Source organism: Salvia splendens, chromosome 10 (assembly GCF_004379255.2).
Source record: "Salvia splendens isolate huo1 chromosome 10, SspV2, whole genome shotgun sequence".
NCBI lineage: Eukaryota > Viridiplantae > Streptophyta > Magnoliopsida > Lamiales > Lamiaceae > Salvia > Salvia splendens.
In genome coordinates this window covers 12,612,926-12,636,114 of record NC_056041.1, presented here as the reverse complement: position 1 = coordinate 12,636,114, position 23,189 = coordinate 12,612,926, and the positions used below count along the sequence as shown (strand labels likewise).

Genomic DNA, 23,189 nt, shown 5'->3' with positions numbered 1-23,189 from the left:
ACAAAGCATAAGACGTCATCGAAATCGTATGGTCAGAGAAGATCCGCGATTCTTCAAAATCCAAGCTCAAACAAGCAAACCAGAATCACGAAAACCTCCGCTACGATTTCCCCGATCTGGAAAAATTAACAAAGGAGGTTGAACACGCGAGAGGCTGAAGCGTGTTTAATCAAACACGCGAGAGGCTCTCGCGTGTATCCAAGGCTAACACGCGAGAGGCTCACGCGTCTTTCCCATCACTGGAAATGTTTTTTTTCCGGTTACAAATGGCGGATATCATCTCCCATGACGTCCATTCGTGGAATTTAGCCGGCATCTCATTGTGTTGGATGATGTGTGGGACAAACAAGTTTGGAACGAGTTGAAAATAGTTTGTTTAAAGATGATGATAATAATGGAGGGAAAATCTAGATCACAACTAGGTTAGACCAAGTCGATCGAGTTGTGAAAATGAGGTTGTGGATAAGGAAGAAAGTTGGGATCTTCTTCGTGAGAAGGCTTTTGGAGAAGAGTTATGCCCCTATCAGCTAGAGAAGATAGGAAGGAAGATTGCCGAGAAGTGTGAAGGCCTTCCTCTTATGATTGTGGCGGTGGCAAACCTCTTATGTGCAGTAGAGAGGATGCCTGAGTATTGGAGTGAGGTATTGGAGAAAAAGAACTCGCTTTTTATGGATGCATATGGTGCAATATCAAAGGTTTTGTATCCAAGTTTCGAGTACTTGGCTCAGGTGTTGAGGCCGTGTTTTCTCTATATGGGAGTTTTTCCTCAAAATTATGAGATATTGAAATCAAAGGTGGTGATAATGTGGGCGGCTGAGGGATTTCCTGAGCCGTTGGGATGGCAAACTGAAAATGAATATAGCGAGCAATGTTTGAGAGCTCTCAGTTACAATAATCTTGTTTTGCTTCATAAAGAAAGCACAATTTGGAACATTAAATCCTCTGGGGTGAAATCTTGCTTGGTTCATACTTCTGTGTGGCATTTTTGCAAAACAGAAGCTAAGAAAAACAAGTTCTTCCATATGTTACATAAGTGTGATGATGATCTTGAAGAGGGTATAGAAGGCCAACGGCGACTGACCATCCATAACAACATTTTATTTGCCATCAAAGATGTTCGTAACTTGATTGAGGATAGCTGTGCATCAACCACTCGTTCTCTATTATGTTTTGGTCCATATTGTCGTTATCAAGTTCCCATTTTTTTTGGTTTGAGGTTATTGAGGATGGTGGATGCTCTTACAATCCGATTTTATGAGTTCCCGATTGAAGTAGTGAAACTGGTTCAATTGAGGTACCTCGCCCTCACTTGTGATGGGGATCTCCCTTCTTCCATATACAAACTTTGGAACCTTCAGTTCTTGATTATATCCCGACATCTTAGCATCAAGCCTTTTGAGGCTCCATCGTTCATTCCTAAGGAGATATGGGATATGAAGGAACTGAAGCATCTTCAGGTTGTGGGAAGCGATCTACGAGATCCTTGTGGCACTTCCTTACCAAACCTCACAACACTTTTAGATGTGAGCACTCTTAGTTGCACAAAGGCGATTTTTGAAGCCATTCCTAATCTAAGGAAGTTAGGAATTCAAATTGAGTCGGAGCCTGATGCTGCTGAGGCATTGAGTTTCCTTGATCAAATTTCTAATCTCAAAAAACTGCAGATACTCAAATGTGTAGTCGTGAATCCTGACCTCATGACCGAAACACTTCTCCATCCGCATCCTCTTCCAACATCGTTGACAGTTCTTAAGAAGCTGCATTTGAGTGGGTTGGGATATTCTTGGGAAGATATGAGTGTGATTGGATCATTGCCGAATCTTGAAGTACTCAAATTGCGATGCTATGCCTTTCAAGGTCGGACATGGATAGTTGAAGAGAAAAGATTTGCAAAACTTGGGTATCTTGTGATTGAAGACACTGATTTGGTGAAGTGGGAAGTGAGAGAGGGAGGCTGCCCAAACCTCTACTATTTGAGCATAAAACATTGCCATTTGTTGGAAGAGATTCATGGCAGATTTGGTCATAATTGAAGTTGTTGACAGCAACCCTTCAGTTGAAACTTGTCTTAGGCACATAATAAAGTGTTACTCCTCTCATCCGGAATTTGATGACCCCAGTATTTATATTCACCATTCATGGCTTGATAAGAAGCTCAAGTCATGACTCCCTAATTTATAATCATCTCTTCTTTGAGATATTTGTATTTTATACTCTTCCTATGTTTAAAATTATTTTTATTTTAGAGTTATTTGTATGTGAGTAACTGTGGATAAAACGTGTACTTTGTTATATATTGCGAGTAAATATTAGATTTCCTTATAAAATATGTTATGGCCGTCGTAAAGAAAAATGATGTTATTACCTCAATTTATAAAAAAAAATGGGTTGAAAGCAAAAAACTGAAAAAGTATAGCATCAATTTAACTTGAGTTCCCCATCAAACAAGGTAAATAGTAGGAGTAGTAGAGAATACAACCAACATTTTCAAAATGACAAAAACAAATTCAACCAAGAGCCATGTAAACCTGCAGCAGTTAGTTGAAGAGAAAAAAATGTGTTCATCTGCCTAATGAAAAAAGTTAAAATAAAAATGGGAAGACACACTTGTCTATATATTATATATGGCCTCTCTTGTTCAGTCACTCAAACACAAATTACACAGTTCAAATAGTTCAATTATATATCGGGATCATTAAATCAATTGCATACTCGAAGCTTTGAAATGAGATCCAGTAAAAAAGCAAAATAATTATCATCCTAATTAACAGCAAGATATCAAATTTGGACAAAACCTAGTGGTCTTATCGCCATATTATTAACATGAAATTCATAGTTTGTAAAAAATGTGTACCATGGAGTACTTCTTACGTCCACGACCCAATTTAACAAATCATTTACTTTTTTCATTTTTAATATATGAATATAATTCAATAACTTTTTTTTACTCACTTTTTATTATACAAAATTAGTAATTAGTAATAAAGTAAAACCTACCTTCCACGGTCCATTAAAAATCACGCGAGTTAAATATTGGCCTCTGTCCGTGAAATGCTGTCCAGTTTTTTCATTTTGATTTGTCCATAAAAGGTTGTCCACTTTGCTTCTTTTCTATTTTTGATAAATGGTCTCTACTTTCTACTAACTTTTTACACTCACATTCTATTAAAACTAATAAATAAATGTGAGACATTCGTTCAGTTAAAACTTTTAACTCACTCATTGTTTATATTTCTTAAAACTTGTGCTTAAGTCAAACTTGGACAATATTTTGAAGAGTAGATTATGGTATTCTTTAAATAATGTGGATTGACGATTACCGTATGGACTGACCGCCCGACAACTATTATTATTGGATTCCATAGAGTTGACTCTAATTGCATCTTCATCTTTCATCGCTCACTCTATCTAGAGACAGGGGAACAGAAGATGTCTTTTGCTGCGGTCAGTTTTCTCAAGCGCGAGATTGAGGATCTTCTAACCTCTCATGGGAATTCGCTTGCTGCTCCATCTCGGGAAATCTTGCAATTTGCAATCAAAGAAATGGATTCCTTGCAACAAATCACCAAAAGATTAATACCTTGGAGCAGAGCAGATACTACATTCAGATATGAAGTATCTAGGTTAAATAATGAGGTCAAACAAATTGCCGAACAATCTGAAGAGCAGATTATACAGAAAATAAATCAAGGATTGGTTCAATTGAAATCGATGGGGGAGAAATACGTCCAACAATTGTACAACTCTTCGCCCAAGGACGATGAAGAAGATGAAGGTGACGTTCATTGCGGTGAAAAGATGGTTGGATTAGTTTACGAGTTCAATAAACTCAAGCATAGGCTCCGAATCAGTTGGTTGAAGAGCACGCAGGTAACTGCCCTAGTTGGGATGCCTGGCATCGGCAAAACTACTCTTGCTAGGACGCTTCTCGAAGATCCGAAAACGGAGGAACACTTCGACTGTCGTGTGTGGCTGAAAGTAGGCAAAGAAAGCCGATTCAAGGAGATTCCAAGGCGAATTCTGGCAGAGTTGAATGGTGAGACCGTTGTGGAAGGAGATGAAGATGCAATAGCTATGCGGTTGAAAGAGAGTTTGAAGGATAAGAGATACCTCATTGTGCTGGATGATGTCTGGGACAGATACATGATGTATCACCTGCATCCTCCGTTCCACACGAGAGAAATGAAACTGAAAAGTGCTCTACACGACGAGACTAATGGAAGCCAGGTCGTCTTTACGACAAGGCTGCAGCAGTTGGATGATTATGGTGCTAGGCATTCGAAAGATGTGATGATGGTGAGATTTTTGAATGAGGAAGAAGTTGGGATCTTCTCAGTGAGAAGGTGTTTGGTGAAAGTCCTGCTCTTTCCAACTTGAGAAGGTTGGGAAGAAAATCGCGAAGAAATGTGATGGATTACCTCTCATGATTGTCGCGGTTGCTAACCTGTTAGCCAAAGAGGAGAGGACTGTGGAATGCTGGGGTGAGATTGCAGCTCATAAGAATCATCCTATTTTCATGGATGCATATCATGATATATCAAAGGTGTTACTTCCGAGTTACAAGTACTTACCTCGCCTTCTGCAAATGTGTTTTCTCTACATGGGAGTTTCCCTCGGAATGATCACGTATCACGATCCAAGCTCATGAACATGTGGCGTGTAGATGGATTTCTTGAAGAAAATGCACATGAATCTCTATATCCTAGTGCAGAGAAGTGTTTGGATGAGCTTGTTTCAAATAGTCTTGTCATGGTCTACCAAACCACCCTAGATCATTCGGGGCGATTAGGTGCTAAACAGATAAAAACTTGTGGCCTTCATTCTTCTCTATGGCACTTGTCTAACCAAGAAGCTATGAAGATCAAATTTTCGTATGTCTTGAAAACTATCAGTGATGCTTTTGAAGAAGGAGTTGAAAGCCAATGCAGGCTATCCTTCCACAACAACATTCTATTTGGCATCATAGAAGTGTGTGAATCAGTTGCGGAGAAGTGTGCAACAACTGCACATTCCCTCCTGTGTTATGGGCCTTATCAGAAATATCAAGTGCCGATATGTTCTGGTTTGGGATTGCTTCGGAAACTCGATGCTCTTACAATCCGTTTCTACGAGTTCCCAATGGAGGTTCTGGAATTAGTACAACTAAGATACCTAGCTTTCACTTTGAACGGGGAGCTCCCTGCTTCAATATCCCAGCTCGCAAACCTTGAGTTCTTGATTGTCTGTCAACATTTGAGCATCAAGTCGAGTGAAGGCCCGTTGCACCTGCCCAAGGAGATATGGGATATGAAGGAACTGAAGCAACTTCAGGTCATCGGCAGTGACTTGCCAGATCCTTGCGGTGCTTCCTTGGAAAGCTTGTTGACACTTTCAGGTGTAAGTGCTGAGAGTTGCAATGCGGCCATTTTAAAATCAGTTCCTAATCTGAAGAAATTAGGAATCCAGATTAGTTTGGAAGATGATGATATTGGTAGCAGCTTAAGCGTGTTTGACCACATTCCCCATCTCACCAACCTAATATCACTCAAATGTGTCATAACGAATCCTGAGGTGGTTGTTCCCGTGCTGGCTCCAATGTCAATTTTTCCACAAAATTTGACAAAGTTGAGCTTGAGCGGCATGGGCTACCCCTGGAAAGAAACGAGCAAGATTTCATCACTGCGTCTTACAGTGCTGAAATTGCGAAATTATGCTTTTCAAGGTCCAGAGTGGGAAGTAGAAGAGGGTGCATTCGATCGTCTTACAATTCTTATTATTGAAGACACTGATCTGGAGGACTGGAAAATTGGGCAGGGAGGCTTAGATGACCTTGAAACCCTTACCATGAAGCACTGTTACAATCTGGAAAGGATTCATGGGGTATTTGGAGGCTTTCTTGGAGGAATTAAGCTAATTGACTGCAACCCTTCAGGTGCAGAGCAGATGAAGAAGGCTACTCAAGACTGGAAGGTAGAGGTTCATTCTTCATGGGACGACAAGAAGTGACCTCAAGCTCAATGAGAAGTGTTTTCATCCGTCCAAAGCCATTTAAGTTAGCAACTTAAGTTACATGTCAAGTGAGTTGTTTTTAGTATATATGACTTGCTATTTTTGGTCAGCTTTCTAAGTTGGATTTCCTAGCACTTCCACAGTTAAATGATTAGAAAAGATTGTATCTCAGAAATAATTAGAAAAAAGATTACTTGATTGATCATGTGTTTGTAAAGGGGCAGTTACCTTCAGCAAAATCCTCATTTAACAATCTTTTACAGATGCAGGAGTTGTTCCTTTGTGATCTTGACTCTTGAATTTCTTTGCAATTACTGAAAGGGGAAGGAAGAAAAAGATACTCCACTTAAATTGTGATGGCATTCATGCTAACAAAGTAATCACACCAGAAGATTTTTCAATGAATGCTAGTATTATATAGTTGAGCAAATTATAAAGAACAAGTGACCTTAACTACTGGGAACAGAAGTAATGATTGAACATTCAGTCACTGACAATAAATTTGCCAGAAGCAAGCTAAGGCACCGTCTTGATGTATTTCTAATTCGAAAATATGCAAACTTTCTCCTCAAATGTACAGAAAATGCTCATACACACACTAACAATTTCACCTAGTATAGCATGCATCTACATAGAGTTGGAACGGGAAATTGTTTATCTGGACTGGATACTACATAAAAAATGATACTTTTGTCCAAAAACCAATATTTCATCATCTCACATATTCATGGGCCAAATCAGCATCTCAATGTCTCTCGGCTCTACACTGAAATCATGAACGAGAAGAAAACGCAGATGATTAACTATTTAATCAGACCAAACACGGACTAGCTCCGCTTCCTCATTAGAAAAATAGCCAAACTTAATCTGGGTGAAAATGTAAATACCTCCATCACCTTCAGATTGCTCAATTGAAGCGAAGATTTAGCTGAGCTCCATCTCTTAAGTCGATTTGGCTCCGATTGGAAGATGTAACTGAACCCCATTTCCCAAATCAGTTTCGCGCCCCCAATTGGAGATGAAAAAACTGACTTGAGAGATGGAATTCAGAAACACTTCTATTTTGCGGACCGCTGTCTCTATTTTTCCGTCAAATGTATACAAACTAGAAAACACGCCATTGCAAATTTGCAACTGATTGAGTCGGAGTTTAGCTTTGAAGAATGGAGTTCCAAGCTTTGAAAAAAGAAAGAAAATTACAAATCGGAAATCTGTTTATAATTGAACCGTTGGATTTACAGTCCGCGTGGCACAATCTAGAGCTAAGTGACTACTAATTGCTAGTTAACTGATCTAACCAACTCATTAATCCTTTCAACAGAAAGGGTAAAATCGTCAATTCGGCTCTAGCGGTTACAACAGTACCCAGTATTCTCCTTTTTTTTCCCTCCCTCCCCACAAACTGGCAGCCAAGACTAGAACAAGAAGGAGAGAGAGAGAGTCATACGACTAATAGTTACTCGCAGTTTGGATTCAGGAAATGCTTCAATTTTGTTTTCTTGTCATCCAAAATTCGAAGAAAAACTGGCAGAATCGTTTGTGCATTTCAGAAAGATTACTTTTGGATTCTGACGCTGTGTTTAGGTCATTCAGTAGTTTCTCAGCCATTAAATTCACTTGTAGTTGAGAGAAGGGGAGATTTTAGGGTTGCAAATCATGAGTAAAGCGATGGAGAGTATACAGCATCTTATTGAAGAAGCTAAGCTTCGAGCTGTGTGGTGGACTCTCTGCATATTCGCAGTGTCTTACTTCTTGACGCGTAAGTACTTGAATTCATTTCCACTTTTCTTTAATTTCATGATCTTGCATCGGTTTTCCACTGAGCGATTGAGTTTTGATTCATTTGATCATGTTGATAACTCAATGCGTGTTTTAGTCATTCTGTGAACCATAAAATGTTCTACGCTCTTTTTGTTTTCCTGCAACTAAGTGAGCTGCATTGTATTGTTACTTGCAGATAGTAGTAAATCAATGCTAATGAATATTCCCATAGCCATACTCTTGATCTCTGGACTGAGAATTCTGTTAAATGAGGTGGAATTCCGATGGAAGGTTCGGAATAACAGGACAGCTTCGTACTTATCACACTTGGAAAACAAGCAGCTATCAGTAAACGATTCTCGGCTAACTACTCCGCCACCCCCCAAAAAGTGGAAAAGAAAAATAGATTCGCCTCTTGTGGAAGCTGCTATTGAAGATTTTGTCAACAAACTTTTACATGATTTCGTCACGGATTTTTGGTATTCTGGAATTACCCCTGACAGAGAGGCACCAGAACTAATGCATGCTATAATCATGGATTTTCTTGGAGAAGTATCTGCTAGAATCAAAGAATCAAACCTTGTTGACCTGTTGACAAGGTATTGTCAGTCTTGTGTATGTGTAGTTTGATAGAGTTGCAAAATGATGCAAGCTGAATAATATTGGTGATGAGCAAGTGACCTTTCTTTCTGCTACCCTCCAGGGATGTAGTAAACCTGATAGGCGAGCACCTTGATCTCTTCAGAAGGAACCAGGACACTATTGGTGCGGATGTTATGGTAACATTGTCTTCTGAGGAAAGGGATGAAAGATTGAGACACCATCTCCTGGCCTCTAAGGAGCTCCACCCTGCTTTGATATCACCAGATAGTGAATACAAGGTGTAGAAGCTTTCTTATTTAGAAGGATTACTTGCCTTACTATTTTTTCCTTGTTTCTTGGTTAATATTTTATGACATCTAATAGTTTATAGTAGTATTTTAGGTTCTTCAGCGGCTCATGTCTGGAGTTTTGGCGGTTGTGCTGAGACCAAGGGAAGCTCAATGCCCTCTAGTCCGCTGCATTACTCGCGAACTCTTAACTTGTTTGGTGGTGCAACCCCTTATGAATTTCGCAAGTCCCTCGTAAGATTCTATTTCTATGTTCTTTTTTTTTACTAAGAACAGAGTTGGTTTGTGCTTCCTACCCATGTAAAGCATTTTTAGTCTCAGATGGTTTGTATCGGCCCATCACACGAGGTTACGCAGAAATAGATGGCTACCTGATTTTGATGTTAGTTACGCTAACCTTAAAATTATGGAAAAGCATATTTTGCCTGATGATAGCATGTTGGCAATAACTAGAGAGGTGTATTACATTAATTTTCAACTAAATAAATATGTAGAAAATAAGTTTGGCAAAGACAATCACTTGGCTCAATATGATTATATTAGATAGAATAAACTGGAATACATTAGAGCATCCCCAAGGGAGAAAGGTATATTGAGAAGGTATATTTCTCATTTACCTTCTCAAAAAGGTTATTATACCTTCTTAAAAAGTAATGGACTCCAAGGATAGAAGGTAAATTAAAAAGGCAAACAAAATAACTAACTTTTTACCTTTTCTATCAAGAAGAGGTAAAGATACTTCCTCAAAATGAAAGAAAGTATAATACCTCCTCAAATACCCTTTCCTTTGGAGCATGAAATTTTATGAAGAAGAGGTAAATATGGTAGTTATTTCTCTTTACCTCTCCATTTACCCTCCCCTTGGAGATGCTCTTATGATAATGAATAATCCCACAGATAGAAAGTCACAAAGCCAGCATTTGGTGTACAACTGGAAATCTTAACAGCATTCATTAACTTTACAACCATGCGAGGAATGTTAGGACCTATATCCAAGTTATGTGACAACTTACTAGTTAATAGACTGTTGTCATATCAGTATATTTGGCATCCATTGCAGACATTAAAATTTGGGATTTGGTAAGGAAAATGCCCACATAATCTATGGTTTTATTGTTATGCATGTGCAAATTGTTGACTTAATTGAAAATATGGAACTGAAAACTTACTCAAAAGATCATGCAGGACTCGGTGAACCCTTTGCATTAGGGATCAGTAAATATGTTGTCTATCTGAAGCATTAGGAAGCAAATAATGTCATGGAGCATGGAGACTTTCAATCTAGTTGTGTTACTATTTGATCAAATGTATCGAATACATTGTAATGAATAACTTACTCAAGAAAGTTAGTGTACGATTCAATTCTATCAGTTTGTTAAGATTAGTTGAAAAATTTGTAGGTAACTTGAAAACATTGATCTTGCTGTACGGGTTTATTACTTATATTAGATGTTATTGTAACTTTTGTTTTGGAGAGTTCCTGTTTAGTTATAATGGTCGCCACTCTCATTCATGCTATGATCCATTTATCATCTTTTAAGTAGGTTTTTAATTGCTACTTCCTTGTGTAATCTAATGATTTCACACACACCCCCAGGTATATTAATGAGTTGATTGAATATATTGTCCTTGCGTACAACAACGAGGAGTCCAGGGAATCCTCCAGTGATAACCCTGAACACCAAGTTTCAAGTGAACTTGGTCAAAGCAATGAATCTAATTTGAGAAAAATACCATCTTTGAACAATCAAGAGACTAGTTTATCGTTGGCTCGACTGGATCATGACAAGGTACCATATGAGACAGGTAGCTCAGGCGATTCTTTATCTAGCATGACTGAGGGTGAACCAACTCATATTCGACATGGTGAGTTGGCTAAACCATTTGAAGATGCAACTCAGAGAAGAACAGATGTTCCTATGCCTGAAACTCTTGAAAACGTGCTGACTATTGGAATTAACAACAAAAATAAAATCCAGAAAAAAGCTGCTCTAGGAGTTCAGGACTACTTAAGTGGACCATATGAGTTGGTGACTGAAGCACCAAGACAGAAGTCTGGAAATGATCCTCAAATAAAAGAAAAAGTTTCAATGCAGTTACCACCCAGGCCTATGCAGGAATCTTACTCCACTGGTTTGAATATTGATGCTTCTGTGCATGAAGTGGATAACGCTGCTGTTATTTCCCATGAAAACGGAAATGAGCTCATAGTATCAAACAGCACCCCTGCCTTTACAGTTCAGTCAAACCTGGAAGACATGTATACAAGTAAAGGAAGCACACCTATCATTGATGAGTTCTACAATGCAGGTGGTAAAAAACTTAATGTACATAACCTGATGAGCAAAATGGACATTGAATTACGTTGTGAAGGACTGCATGCTTCAAAGCTTAGATGTCAGGTATGGCAGAGATTTCTTTCTGTGGTGCACATATTTACCGAATTTGAACTTTCATACGTTCAAGAAAAAGTAGCTTTACAGGATCATGCGTTACATTATCGGTTTCTTGATGACAAGGCTTGAGCTTGTCAGAGCATTTCTAGACTACCTTTATTTACTGTTTCCTAGTGATAAGCTATGCCATAGATGATGAGAGATCTTTGACGCTGCAGGTAAATGGAGCGTACTTTCAGAAACTTGGTTCAAAATCTTTTGCAGTTTACTTGATCGCTGTTACAGATGCTGACAGCACCACTTGGTTTGTGAAAAGGAGGTAGGTCATGTCACTATGTTGACAACATATTGCTGCTTCGTCTTGTAACCAGTGTTAAATTGCAAGTATGAACTGCTTTCTGTCCTAGTCAGATTCTTTATTCTTCTATTCATAAAAAGGAAAAATGCGGGTGGTTTTTGTATTCCTTGTTATTTTTGACAGTATTCAGACTAAAAAGTTGTATAAAAACTAAAATTGAATTTAAAAACACTAACAGCTAGGCCATCGTCTGATATGCTACCCAATGAGATTTAGATCCCTGCTTGCAACTGCATTGGCTTCATGACCATGTGAAAGTTCTCAGATTTGATCGCTTATAGCTCCATAGTTAATCCCTTTGCTGGGATATGTAATGTACAGGTATCGAAACTTTGTGAGATTGCATAGGCATCTTAAGGATATTCCCAATTATACATTACATTTACCTCCGAAAAGGATGTTCTCTTCAAGTACAGAAGATGTTGTTCACCAACGCTGCATTCAGCTAGACAAGTATCTTCAAGTATGATTATCGTACTCCTTCTGCTACATAATCAATTTTCTTGCTTACTGCCCTGATGTTCTGTCTTTAACAGGATCTCTTATCAATTGCTAATGTAGCAGAGCAACATGAAGTGTGGGATTTTCTTTGTGCTTCCTCTAATGTATGCATTTATTTATCTGTTATAAGCATATACATTGTGTATAGTTTGTTAACTAACTCTAGTTTTTCATCAATGAAGAATTACTCCTTTGAGGAATCTCCATCTGTGATGAAGCCTCTGACAGGTATGTACCTTCTCTTATTTGATCTTTTTCATGTCATCAGCTGTCTATGAAAGTTCCATTAGTCTATCTGTGAGCATCCATGCTTCATTAGAATCCATATAACAATAATAGCTTGTTCATCACTGTCATCCCCTGGCCGTTGTAAATTGGCTAAAGAGGCTCGTTATCAACTAAGTTAATTATAAATATAATCTAACCCTGATAATCAATTAATCCTATACTAGGTTTGAATTTTCATGGAGTTTTACAAAAACTAGATGCTAAATTTTGTTGAAGTTGAATAATTTTCCAATTCACATTGTCATGGGAGCTAACATCATTCTTGTTAGTAGTATTTTGTCTTTTAAACACTTGATTTTCAATTTATGTCAATATTCTAAAATTCCCTAGTATGTACTAAAAACAGCTAACATGGATGATGCTGTGGAAGATATATTATGTCAATCCAAAGGGGTTTCTGATGGCCTTAGGTCGAAAGTTGCTGGCTCACCTTCATCTTCAGTTGAGCAAGGTTTTTTTGTTACAAGCAAAAACTTGTCCCGGAATGTGGACGATATAAATAAATTGGCCATCTGGCCTAGTATGTCAGAGTCAGCCGACAGTTTCTCAGACGACACAGGTGATAAAGATCTAAACCTTTGGGATCAGGATGGTAGAAGCTGCAAGCCAATCTAGAGGGTGGATTTCAGACCATGAGTCAACCTCAAAGGGGTTACCACAGAAGGTTGTTAAACATGATACAGATGACATGAACTTCCACTCAGATGAAAGACGAAGTTTGTGGTTGAAATCCACATCAAACTCTGACAGATATATCGAGTCTAATCTAGACACAACATACATTCATCAAGATTCTCTTACTGGGGTGCCCCCAGAGGTACTTCTCATTTCCTTCTTTTGTACATTGGTAGTGCACCCTTCTCCCCATAATCTTGACAATGTTGTTTCTGTTTTAGTTTTCAAGACCATATTAAAACTGATATTACTAAAATGTTCATTTGCATAAAATACTCTTTAATGCACCACCCTCTCAAGTCTCAGTATCCTGTAACTCTTTATTTACTACTGTAAATGGGAAACAGAGAAAGAAGAAACTAAGCAATTGTTGCACATGTGTCTGATATGCAATCAATATCACTGTTTCACGGTCTTGGTTATGCATTCTCTGATTGACATTAAATGTTCCTTGCAGTGGATGTCACCAAAATTAAGTGTTCCTGTTCTGGATTTAGTTGATAATGTATTTCAACTCAAACAAAGGGGCTGGCTGAGGTGATATTTCGTTTGCATACATTGGTTTTTTCAACTTGCTTTAGCAGTAAGATGTCAAATTGTTCTTATCAGTATTTTGCTATCATATATAACTATATTCAGTTTTTAATGATTTTGATCGTTGAAATGACTAGTTGAGTAAAATTTTTGGGTTGAAGTGAATATTTTCTCTCATATAATGTTTCTGCCACTGTTTTGACTAACTTAGCTTTTGTTGCATGTGAAGAAGTTTTGGACTCTTAACATGCACACTTGCAAGATCTGTAGATAGGAGTGAAAGGCGGGAGGGAGGAATAGAGCACGAGTTATGCTCTTCACTTCGAAACAATATGTTGTAAATGTAGTAATGAGAGGAACGATCACTTTGAATTGATGGAATAGTAAAAGAGTAACACTCCTCCGCAGAGGCCTACGACCAAGTCGTCCAATACAAAATGATCTATCCAAGATGAATTGAACTCCCTAGCTTACATTTATTTATACTAAAAACAATTAACTGAAATGCATAGAATCAGGAACTGCACTACTTGATCCTGCCGCCTGCTTCCTCTATTTACTCGCTTCCCCCAACTTCCTTCCCCTTTTTGCGGCGGTTGTAGACCTTCCAGCTGTTGCAGCTGTTGACCGTATCAATTGCCCCGCCCGTCGGAACAGCCTTGTCCGCAAGGCTGAAGAAAGGAAACTGTCCTCGTATGTCTGCCTAATCCATCCAAGTTGCCTCGTCATCCTCCAGACCTACCCAGCTAATGAGGACCTGCTCGACGGCTTCGTCAGCCCGGCGCTCAGTCCGCCGTGCCAGCACCTTGTCTGGGAGGAACAGCGGTGCAGCATCAACCAGGCCATCGGGCAGTGTGGCCTCCACCGGTGCATCCCCCACAGCTCGTTTGAGGAGTGAGACGTGGAACACCGGGTGTATGCGGGCAGAGTCGGGAAGTTGCAGCCGATAAGCCGTCTTTCCGATTCGCGCCTCGACTCGAACGGTGTCATGCCCGAAGCCGAGTGAGTGCTTGTGTTGTAGCAGTATTCCGCCCAAGCTAGCCATTTGTTCCACTATTTCGGGCGGTCAGAAGAGAAACAACGCAAGTATGTCTGCAGGCACCGGTTAAGAACTTCTGTCTGGCCGTCGGTCTCGGGGAGGTAGGCGGAACTCATCTTAAGTGTGGTACCCGTGGCGCGAAACAGCTCTTTCCAAAAGGAGCTGAGAAAGATGGGGTCGCGATCTGAGACGATCGATCGAGGAATACCATGGAGGCGAACCACTTCGCCCGTGAACACTTCCGCGACCTGTCGGGCCGTGAAAGGGTGTCTAAGGCCGATGAAGTGAGCGTATTTGGACAGGCGGTCGACGACGACAAAAATGCAGTCTAGACCCCCGGCTCTCGGCAGCCCCGAAACAAAATCCATGCTGATATCTTCCCAAATACGACTCGGAATCGGCAGGGGCTGGAGGAGGCTGGCTGGGGACCTGGTTTCGGCCTTATGCCTTGACACGTTGTGCAAGCTGCGACAAAATTAGTGACATGTTTCATCATTCCGGGCCAGTAAACGTTTGAAGCAATCCGACGATATGTGCGGTAGGCCCCCGAGTGTCCCCCAGTCGGCGTGATATGGAACTCGGCCATCAGTTTTGGAATCCAGGGCGAACAGGGCGGCACGACTATCCTTCCCTTATAGAACAGGGTTCCATGAATGAGCTCATAATGTGGGGAAGTATGTTGACTAGCCTCCAAGGCGGCTTTGATTTTTGCGAGGGACGGGTCAGACGATAGAGTCTCCTGGACCGAGGACCAGTCTGGCCATGACGGAATCGAAATTGCCGCGAGTTCCGGCGCATTATCATCCCGGCGGCGGGATAGGGCATCCGCCGCCCGATTTAACTTGCCTTCCTTGTAAACGATGGCGAAGTCGTAGCCTAAGAGTTTTGCCGCCCAATTTTGTTGCGCCGGGGTGGCTAGAGGGTGGGCTAGTAGGTGACGCAGGCTCCGTTAGTCCGTGTGCACCACGAAACGACGACCCAACAAGTAGGGCCGCCAATGATGGATTGCGAGGACGAGGGCCATGAGTTCCTTCTCGTATGCTGACTTGGCTAACCAACGAGAGGATAATGTTTTGCTGAAATAGGCCACCGGCTGACGGTCCTGCATTAAGAAAACCCCGAGGCCCCGGCCCGAGGCGTCGCACTCTATTACGAACTCCTTTGTAAAATCCGGCGTCTTGAGCAGAGGTGCTGACGTCAACGCCGATTTGAGGGAGTCGAAAGCGGAGGCCGCTGCCGTCGGCCACGTCCAGGCGGTCTTGGATTGGGGAGTGAGTGGCTTCTTCAGGAGCTCTGTCAACGGGGCTGCAATCTTGCCGTAGTCCTTGATGAAACGACGGTAGTAACCTGTTAACCCAAGGAACCCGCGGACACTCCTTAGGGACGTCGGAGTCGGCCAACGGAGGACAGCCGAGATTTTGGCTGGGTCCATTTTTACTCCCTCGAACGACACGATGTGGCCTAGATACTCGACGCTAGCCCGACCTAGAAGACATTTCTTGGTGTTGACGACGAGTGTATGGCTGGCCAAAACCTTGAAAACCTGGCGGAGGTGGCGCAAATGATCCGCCCAAGACGCGCTGTAGACGAGAATGTCGTCAAAAAACACCAAGACAAATTTCCGAAGGGCCGGTCGGAAGATGTCGTTCATCAGGCTTTGGAACGTGGCTGGAGCGTTGGTGAGGCCGAATGGCATGACAAGGATCTCGTAGTGGCCGGAGTGGGTTCGAAAAGCTGTCTTTGGAACGTCCTCGTTTGCCACCCGGATTTGGTGGTACCCCGTGCAACTCGTCAAGAAGCTCTTGGATCACTGGGATAGGATATTTGTCTGGCACCGTCCGTTTATTAAGTTCTCTGTAGTCCACGCAAAACCTCCATGAGCCGTCTTTTTTGCGAACCAGGAGGACCGGGGCTTGAGAAGGGGCTGGTGCTGGGTTGAATCACCCCGGAGCTCAACATCTCGGCGACGAGCTTTTCCATTTCATCTTTCTGCAAGTGATTATACCGATAGGGGCGGACGGAAACGGGATCTGTGCCGGGGAGGAGCGGTATTCGGTGGTCCGTGCGGCGGTGGGGGGGCAAACCGACGCCTTCCCTTGTGGTCGCCGGGAAGTCCCCAATCAAGCTAAGTAATTGCGACCTGGCTGCCGAGGATAGGGCGGAGTCAATCCCGAAAGGCTCAGCCGTGGTTTCCTTCTCTAGGGCGCGGAGGACCCAGCAACAGCCCCCCTCCTCGAGACAGCGGAGGTCGTGGGTGGAGCATGCCCGGCGCATGAGGGACGGGTCTCCCTTGAGGGAGACCGGCCGACCTTTGGCTCTGAAATCCATGGACGACCGTTGCCAATTAGCCATGACGTAGCCGAGGGATGCGAGCCATGCGACTCCCAGAATAACGTCGATGTTCCGGAGGGGAAAACGTAGCACGACACCACGAACTCCTCGTTCTCCAATATTAGTGGCACGGTCCTGCACATCCCTGCTGCGCGACGTGTGGAGCCGTTGCCTAGCACCACCGAGTAAGGCGAGGTAGGGGTAATAGGTAGCTCGAGCCGCTGTGCGCACTCCTTGGATATAAAACAGTAGTTTGCGCCGCTATCGATTATTACTTTTACCTGTTGTGAGGCGATTTTCCCAAATACTTTCTTTGTATTGGCCGTGTCCAAGCCATTTAGTGACAAGGCGGATAGTTGTGGTTCCGCCCCTGTCTCCAAAATCTCAGAGTCCTCGGGTTCGGAGTCAGCGGCCGCATCTTCATTCTCCTCGCAGATCATGACATTGAGAGTCTTGGGGGGGGATCTATGGGCTGGTCCAAACTTCAGCCCGCATTTGACACAGGTTCCTGCTGCTATGTGTCGCCTATATTCCTCCGGGGACACGTTACGGAAACGTTTTGACACCGGTTTCGACGAGGCCGTGGAGTACGTGGGGGTTGGGGAATACCCCTTGGAGACCGAACGGTTAGACTGAGCCGTGTAGGGGTGTGTCTGGGCGGCCGGTTGAGCAGGTGCCAGTCGCTGAGGCTGGGCTGACGCCACCATGTCGATGTCAAGTGCCAATTCGACCGCATCCTCATAGGTGTTGATTTTGGAGGCGTTCATTTGGAGCCATCGTTTGGTTGTTTTGACCCATGTGCTGCTGATGTGGAGCCGTCGTCGGGGTGGGAAGGGTCCTTGAGCTTCAGCGAGGCGAAACCTGCTCGCATCTCCCGGAGCATGGCGGTCAGTTCGGTTCGGACCTCTGCCACCTGGTCCTCCGTGTGGCGGAACTGAGTATTCAGTTCCTTTACAGCCGCATCCAACGACACGTTACTCTGTTGCAAATCACCCATCGCCTTCTCCAATTCGTCCAGTCGCGTGTCCGCCCGAGAGTTCACCATCGTTCACCGCACCAATTGATAGGAGTGAAAGGCGGGAGGGAGGAATAGAGCACGAGTTATGCTCTTCACTTCGAAACAATATGTTGTAAATGTAGTAATGAGAGGAACGATCACTTTGAATTGATGGAATAGTAAAAGAGTAACACTCCTCCGCAGAGGCCTACGACCAAGTCGTCCAATACAAAATGATCTATCCAAGATGAATTGAACTCCCTAGCTTACATTTATTTATACTAAAAACAATTAACTGAAATGCATAGAATCAGGAACTGCACTACTTGATCCTGCCGCCTGCTTCCTCTATTTACTCGCTTCCCCCAACTTCCTTCCCCTTTTTGCGGCGGCTGTAGACCTTCCAGCTGTTGACCGTATCATCTGTGAGATCCAGAAATTTAAAATGGCTGTGGCATTTGTGATTCATTCCTGAATTATGCTGATTTTAGCAATGTAAAATACTCTATGATGTAAGTTGGATAATATAGCACATTGACTTCAGAACCTGCATCTACAGGCTCTCAGCTTATCTATATGATTTCTTCTGGAAATCACACACCACTCACTCACTCACTCAAAAAAAGATACTAATGGTAAAGGGTAAAATAGAATGAGAAGAAGGGTAGGACTTCACTACTAAGAACAAAGTGATACACTGAAGTAATTGAAGCCCTTATAGCTGGTAAATCTGGAAAGAGTACTCTTGAAAATTATGTTTATTGATTTATGCAATCAACCAATGTATCCACTGACTTTTACTAATAAGAACATGTTGTCATAAATCCGATCATCCAAGCCTTAAGCCAGACATATGTATCAACTCTGATTGTAGGAGACAGGTATTGTGGATATCAAAACAAATACTGCAGTTCGTCATGGAAGATGCCATTGATGACTGGCTCTTGAGGAAAATCCGGAGGCTCTGTAGAGACGATGTTGTTGCACAAGGGATTCGAGCGGTCCAGGATGTAAGTTTCATTATTTTAATATGATGCTTGTGTCCTGATGTAGCGTAGCTTCTACTTGTAAGGATTCTAATATTTCATATTTGTATTCCGTATGTATCAATCTGATGATGTTATACAACTTGAGCTTGCAACACCTTTTCTGTGGAATTAAATGATGAACTGGAGATTAAAACGTTTTCACTATTGATAACATATTTTTCTTAATAATGTGACCGATAATCCTGCATACGGAGTAGTCTATCTTTAGGTAATATCAGCGAGCAATTGTTTATTTTCCATATAACTCAACTTTTGTTCAATATTTTGATTCTGCTCCTCTGTGTTTCCTGTTCTGAGAAGACCTCATCTGACCCTTATCATCTTCTCATTAGATTCTCTGGCCTGAAGGCACATTCTTCCGAAAATTGGGTGCTCAAAGGAATACTTTGAAAGATACTCAAAAATCTCCGCAAGCTACAAAACAACCAGGTGGTATGAGCACTACACAATCAAGGTCTTTTGAGCGACAGCTGGAAGCTGCTCGTAGAGCTAGCTATGTGAAAAAGTTGTTATTCGGTAAGTATCTTGGTATTTTTTTTCCTCCTGTTAAGAGAAAACAATATTTTTCTGTTGTATTGTATACTATAAATTCAGTTGTCTTAAGTTAGGAATGTAGTAATCAGTCGTTGCTAGTTTAGCCTATAAGTTGGACAAGTAATTCTGCTATACAGCCTTCATTGTAATAGTGTTTTGACTCAATCTTCTTTGGTGCCGTTCAGTTACTATGATTCTTTATCATATGATTATCCATCTAGGATTAAGTTAGGAGATTATTTTAGTTGGAGGGGGTTGACTATGACTCTTTCATATGATTATCCATCTAGTATTAAGTTGTGAGGTTCAATCTAATGAACCAAACATAATACACATTCAATCATGAGATATAATCTTTCAAACTAAACTGGCCCTTTGCATTTCTCGATACCCCTGGATGGTACCATATATTATGTCTTTCCCACATACAGTAGCATTTTTCTATTCAACTTTGTTGCATTATCAGTGGATATATCTCATCTGACTCACACACTTGGTTTCTATAGGGTTTATCTACTTGTTCCATTTGTTTCTTCCTTATCCTTTCCTCGTTATGAAAACAATTGCCTGGCGCCCCTAGTTGTCACTGTGAGATGATTTTTCTCATCTTACTCACACGCTTGGTTTTTCTAGGGTGCATCTACATGGACCTTTTTTTCCTTATCCTTTCCTCGTTATTAGAACACTTCCTTGATGCCCTTAGCTGTCACTTGGAGATGAATTTTCTGGTTAAGAGGTTTTGGCTGGAATTTCCTGTTACCATTCCTATGACAGCATGATAATATTATACAGATTTGCATTTTGATTGACTTTCCATCCTCAAAGTGAAAATTACAAAGTATCTCATTCCCTTTTCTGGTAGATGGTGCTCCAACCACTTTAGTCAGTTTGATTGGGCAAAAGCAGTACAGACAGTGCACTGGAGATCTCTACTATTTTCTTCAGGTATAACACTTATCCTCTCTCTCCTACATGGTTCATACCATTAAGTACCTTGAGGCTGTTTTTATGCTACCTCTAGGCTTGCCTATGAGAATATGCGTGCAAGTGTGTGTTTGTCTAGTGTTGCTTTTCTGGCATTAAATCTTGTTGCTTCAATGACTTGCAGTCCACAGTTTGTCTGAAGCAACTCAGTTATGGAATACTGGAACTTGTTCTGCTATCAATTTTCCCTGAGCTGCGGGAGCTTGTTTTGGATATCCACGAACAGTCACGATATCAACCAGTATAGAAGAAAATCTTGTTTAGTTCTAACTCACTATCTGAAGATGGACACTGACTTTGGATCAGTTCCAATTTTGTTGTACCAAATGCATAAATAGGCTATGTACAGTTGTCTATTTTTGTTTATATTCTCTGTGAGGGATGTTCGAAAAAGAGAAGGAAAAAGATCATATTATCCTCTGTACAATTGTTTCTTCGACATTCGAAGAGCTTTAGGTGTTTCAAATAAAAAGGTTAAGGTCACCTACTTGAGCATGTTGTCGTTCAGCCTAAAAAGCACGAGCTGTGCACATTTGTGACTTCTGCTTTGGTTTCTACCTATTTTCTTGGTTTTATTGGGACAGATAAAAACCTAAATCCGTAGATTCCTCTGTCTCAACTGACGGGAGAAATTAAGATACACATTCAATTTAAATAATATGTAGACAAATTATGCATGTGTGAGTGCAAGGTTTGCATCCCTGCATCAAATACATTCCTCAGAATTTTGTGGGATAATGCTTAGGTTGCTAATACAGTATTAAATGTACAACGTAGTAATCTCAGAAGATGCCACTGAATGAGCTACTTAGATCGGAGTAGAGGCCGTAGAGGGAGTACTGCCGGAGATTTGCCACCTCGTACCACGAGTTGAGCACGTTGTAGTTCTTATCAGTACCTGAGAAGGCCAACTGTATCCCTACATCACAAGCTATAGAGCCTCCGTTGCTTCTACAGCTGGACTTCTTAACCGCGCAGTCTGTGTTGTTGAGGCACATGACCGAGCTCCCGCTGCACGACCCACATCCGAATTTCTTCCAGTACAAATTCTGCAGGGTGCCCTTTTGGAACTCAAGAACCTGCCAACATCATATATTCAGTTCAAATAACATTTTTAAACAAACTACCAACTCTTCTAGCTAGAGTTGTTACCATGGTGAAGCTGGTGACGATGTAACTGGTGTCAGCGACGAATATAGGGAGGGATCGAGCTGCATACTTTCGTCCAGCAAAAGCCACCATATAACCTCCTAATTTGCTCTGAATAACAATTGCAGATAACTAATTTGATCACAAAACAAACATGACTGCAACAAATGAATGATGAATCAATGCAAAAGCCGCCATTTAACCACATAATTTGCTCTGAACAACAATTGCAGATGACTAACTAATTTGATCACAAAACAAACATAACTGCTACAAATGAGTGATGAATCAATCATACATAAGTAGAGGAAGGCTCACAGGATCGAAGGTGGTGCTGTTGATGGTAAGCAGAGTGATCTCATCGACCTTGGGCCTGAAAACGGAGAGCTCGGCGCCGTTGATGGCGAGGGAGAGGCGAGAATCGCAGGGGGAAAGCTGAATGTCGTTGAAGAAGAAATTGTTCCTTGAAGAAAACGCGAGGCCGAAGGTGAATCCGTCGTGTTTCTGAACTCTTGTGTCCGTACATGGGCTGAATACCGGATTCGTGTCGCCGGCGTAGGCCGGAATCAGCGTCAACGCTGCAATCATCATCCATGCTGCCGCCATTGTCGCCGGATTCGGATTCATCGCCTACGATTCAATACCACAGTTACACTTATTGACGAATCATCCATATCGTGTTGGATTCAGATTGAATAAATACAACGTCCGGTGAAGATCAAAACAGAATTCCGATGAGAAAACCACATCGTATGATCAATTATGTTAAAACATTAGGTGTTCAAAACAATATGATTAAATTAACTCACAGAAATCAAATATGGTATCGTTATTCCTGTGATTTCCTTAAAAGAATGGCTTCTTCTTCAACCTCCAAAAATAAACTTGAAATTGGCGGTTTACGTGTGAAATCGTGGAAGAGAGAGATAATCACAGGAAATGTAGAAAATCAATGAAAAGGGAAGGGCGGGATTGAGGGGAGGAGGTTCCTTGTGCAACTGTAAAAGGTGAAGATCTTGAATTCATAATGTTAACTTTACGTCATAATTCGATTAAAAAATCTATTTCAATTATAAGAACTCTCAAATTAAAACCCAAAACACGACCTTCATTTCAATACTCTGTCGCATAAAATTGACTTTTATCATTTAATTCATTTTATAAAAATAATAATTTCTATTACTGAAAAACTTTTTCTCTCGGACAGGCAAAATACTTCAATCATTTTGTCTCGTGTTATCTTAAAATAAAACTGCAAGATAATACTGTATTTATATTTTCTCCAACAAACATAAATCTTTAATAACTTAAAGTAACAATTCCTTTCTAATACGGTAACGGTTTATAATCAAATTCGGTAAGACAAATCATAATCAAATTTAATCTTGCAAGATGCCAACAAGTAAATCAAGGCCTCAGCATCTGAATTATTAACTTGTTAAAGGGAGAAAATCGGGTTTATAGGGTGGTTTACGTTTAAAATAACATAAATGTACACATTTTGTTATCTCTTCCATATATGGGAAAAACGCCACCCACATTGGCGTGTTTATAAGTGAAGACGCCACCCGCTTTGGCGTTTTACAATTTAGAACCGTATGTCGTCGTATTTTATTGAAATACGGTATTTGTTAAAACACGCCAAGATGGTTGGCGTGTTTTTGTTAAAAAACGCCTTCACTACTGGCGTGTTTCAACTGAGAGAGATATTCGGC

At 41.3% G+C, this 23,189-nt stretch overlaps 4 protein-coding genes and 1 pseudogene across 4 annotated transcripts; 4 read left to right on the top strand and 1 right to left on the bottom strand.

Annotated features, from left to right (window-relative positions):
* Positions 1-620: 620 nt before the first annotated feature.
* On the top strand, positions 621-2,033 carry LOC121752632 (putative late blight resistance protein homolog R1B-8). Its single transcript, XM_042147750.1, has one exon. The coding sequence runs from the start codon at positions 621-623 to the stop codon at positions 2,031-2,033; it is 1,413 nt and encodes a 470-aa protein (XP_042003684.1).
* Positions 2,034-3,429: 1,396 nt separating this feature from the next.
* On the top strand, positions 3,430-4,648 carry LOC121752631 (putative late blight resistance protein homolog R1B-17). Its single transcript, XM_042147749.1, has 2 exons — positions 3,430-4,335; positions 4,382-4,648. Exons 1-2 carry the CDS (start codon positions 3,430-3,432, stop codon positions 4,646-4,648), a joined length of 1,173 nt encoding a protein of 390 aa, XP_042003683.1.
* Positions 4,649-4,650: 2 nt separating this feature from the next.
* LOC121752630 lies at positions 4,651-5,608 on the top strand. The gene is made up of 2 exons (XM_042147748.1): positions 4,651-5,486; positions 5,605-5,608. Exons 1-2 carry the CDS (start codon positions 4,651-4,653, stop codon positions 5,606-5,608), a joined length of 840 nt encoding a protein of 279 aa, XP_042003682.1.
* Positions 5,609-7,424: 1,816 nt separating this feature from the next.
* LOC121752629 lies at positions 7,425-20,798 on the top strand (annotated as a pseudogene).
* A 176-nt stretch (positions 20,799-20,974) lies between these two features.
* Positions 20,975-22,487, bottom strand: LOC121751219. The gene is made up of 4 exons (XM_042145934.1): positions 22,284-22,487; positions 21,793-22,104; positions 21,478-21,585; positions 20,975-21,404 (listed from the first exon to the last, which is right to left on the bottom strand). Exons 2-4 carry the CDS (start codon positions 22,099-22,101, stop codon positions 21,108-21,110), a joined length of 714 nt encoding a protein of 237 aa, XP_042001868.1. The 5' UTR covers positions 22,102-22,104; positions 22,284-22,487; the 3' UTR covers positions 20,975-21,107.
* Between the last annotated feature and the right edge of the window lie 702 nt (positions 22,488-23,189).

Bases quoted from the DNA above. Each gene is read 5' to 3' on its own strand.
- LOC121752632 (XM_042147750.1), top strand. From the start codon at position 621: ATGCCTGAGTATTGGAGTGAGGTATTGGAGAAAAAGAACTCGCTTTTT.
- LOC121752631 (XM_042147749.1), top strand. From the start codon at position 3,430: ATGTCTTTTGCTGCGGTCAGTTTTCTCAAGCGCGAGATTGAGGATCTT. The intron at 4,336-4,381 runs GTGAGAAGGTGT...CAACTTGAGAAG, and splicing joins AAGAAGTTGGGATCTTCTCA to GTTGGGAAGAAAATCGCGAA.
- LOC121752630 (XM_042147748.1), top strand. From the start codon at position 4,651: ATGTGGCGTGTAGATGGATTTCTTGAAGAAAATGCACATGAATCTCTA.
- LOC121751219 (XM_042145934.1), bottom strand. From the start codon at position 22,101: ATGAATCCGAATCCGGCGACAATGGCGGCAGCATGGATGATGATTGCA. The intron at 21,586-21,792 runs GTGAGCCTTCCT...ATTGTTATTCAG, and splicing joins ACAGCACCACCTTCGATCCT to AGCAAATTAGGAGGTTATAT. The intron at 21,405-21,477 runs GTAACAACTCTA...TGATGTTGGCAG, and splicing joins TCGTCACCAGCTTCACCATG to GTTCTTGAGTTCCAAAAGGG.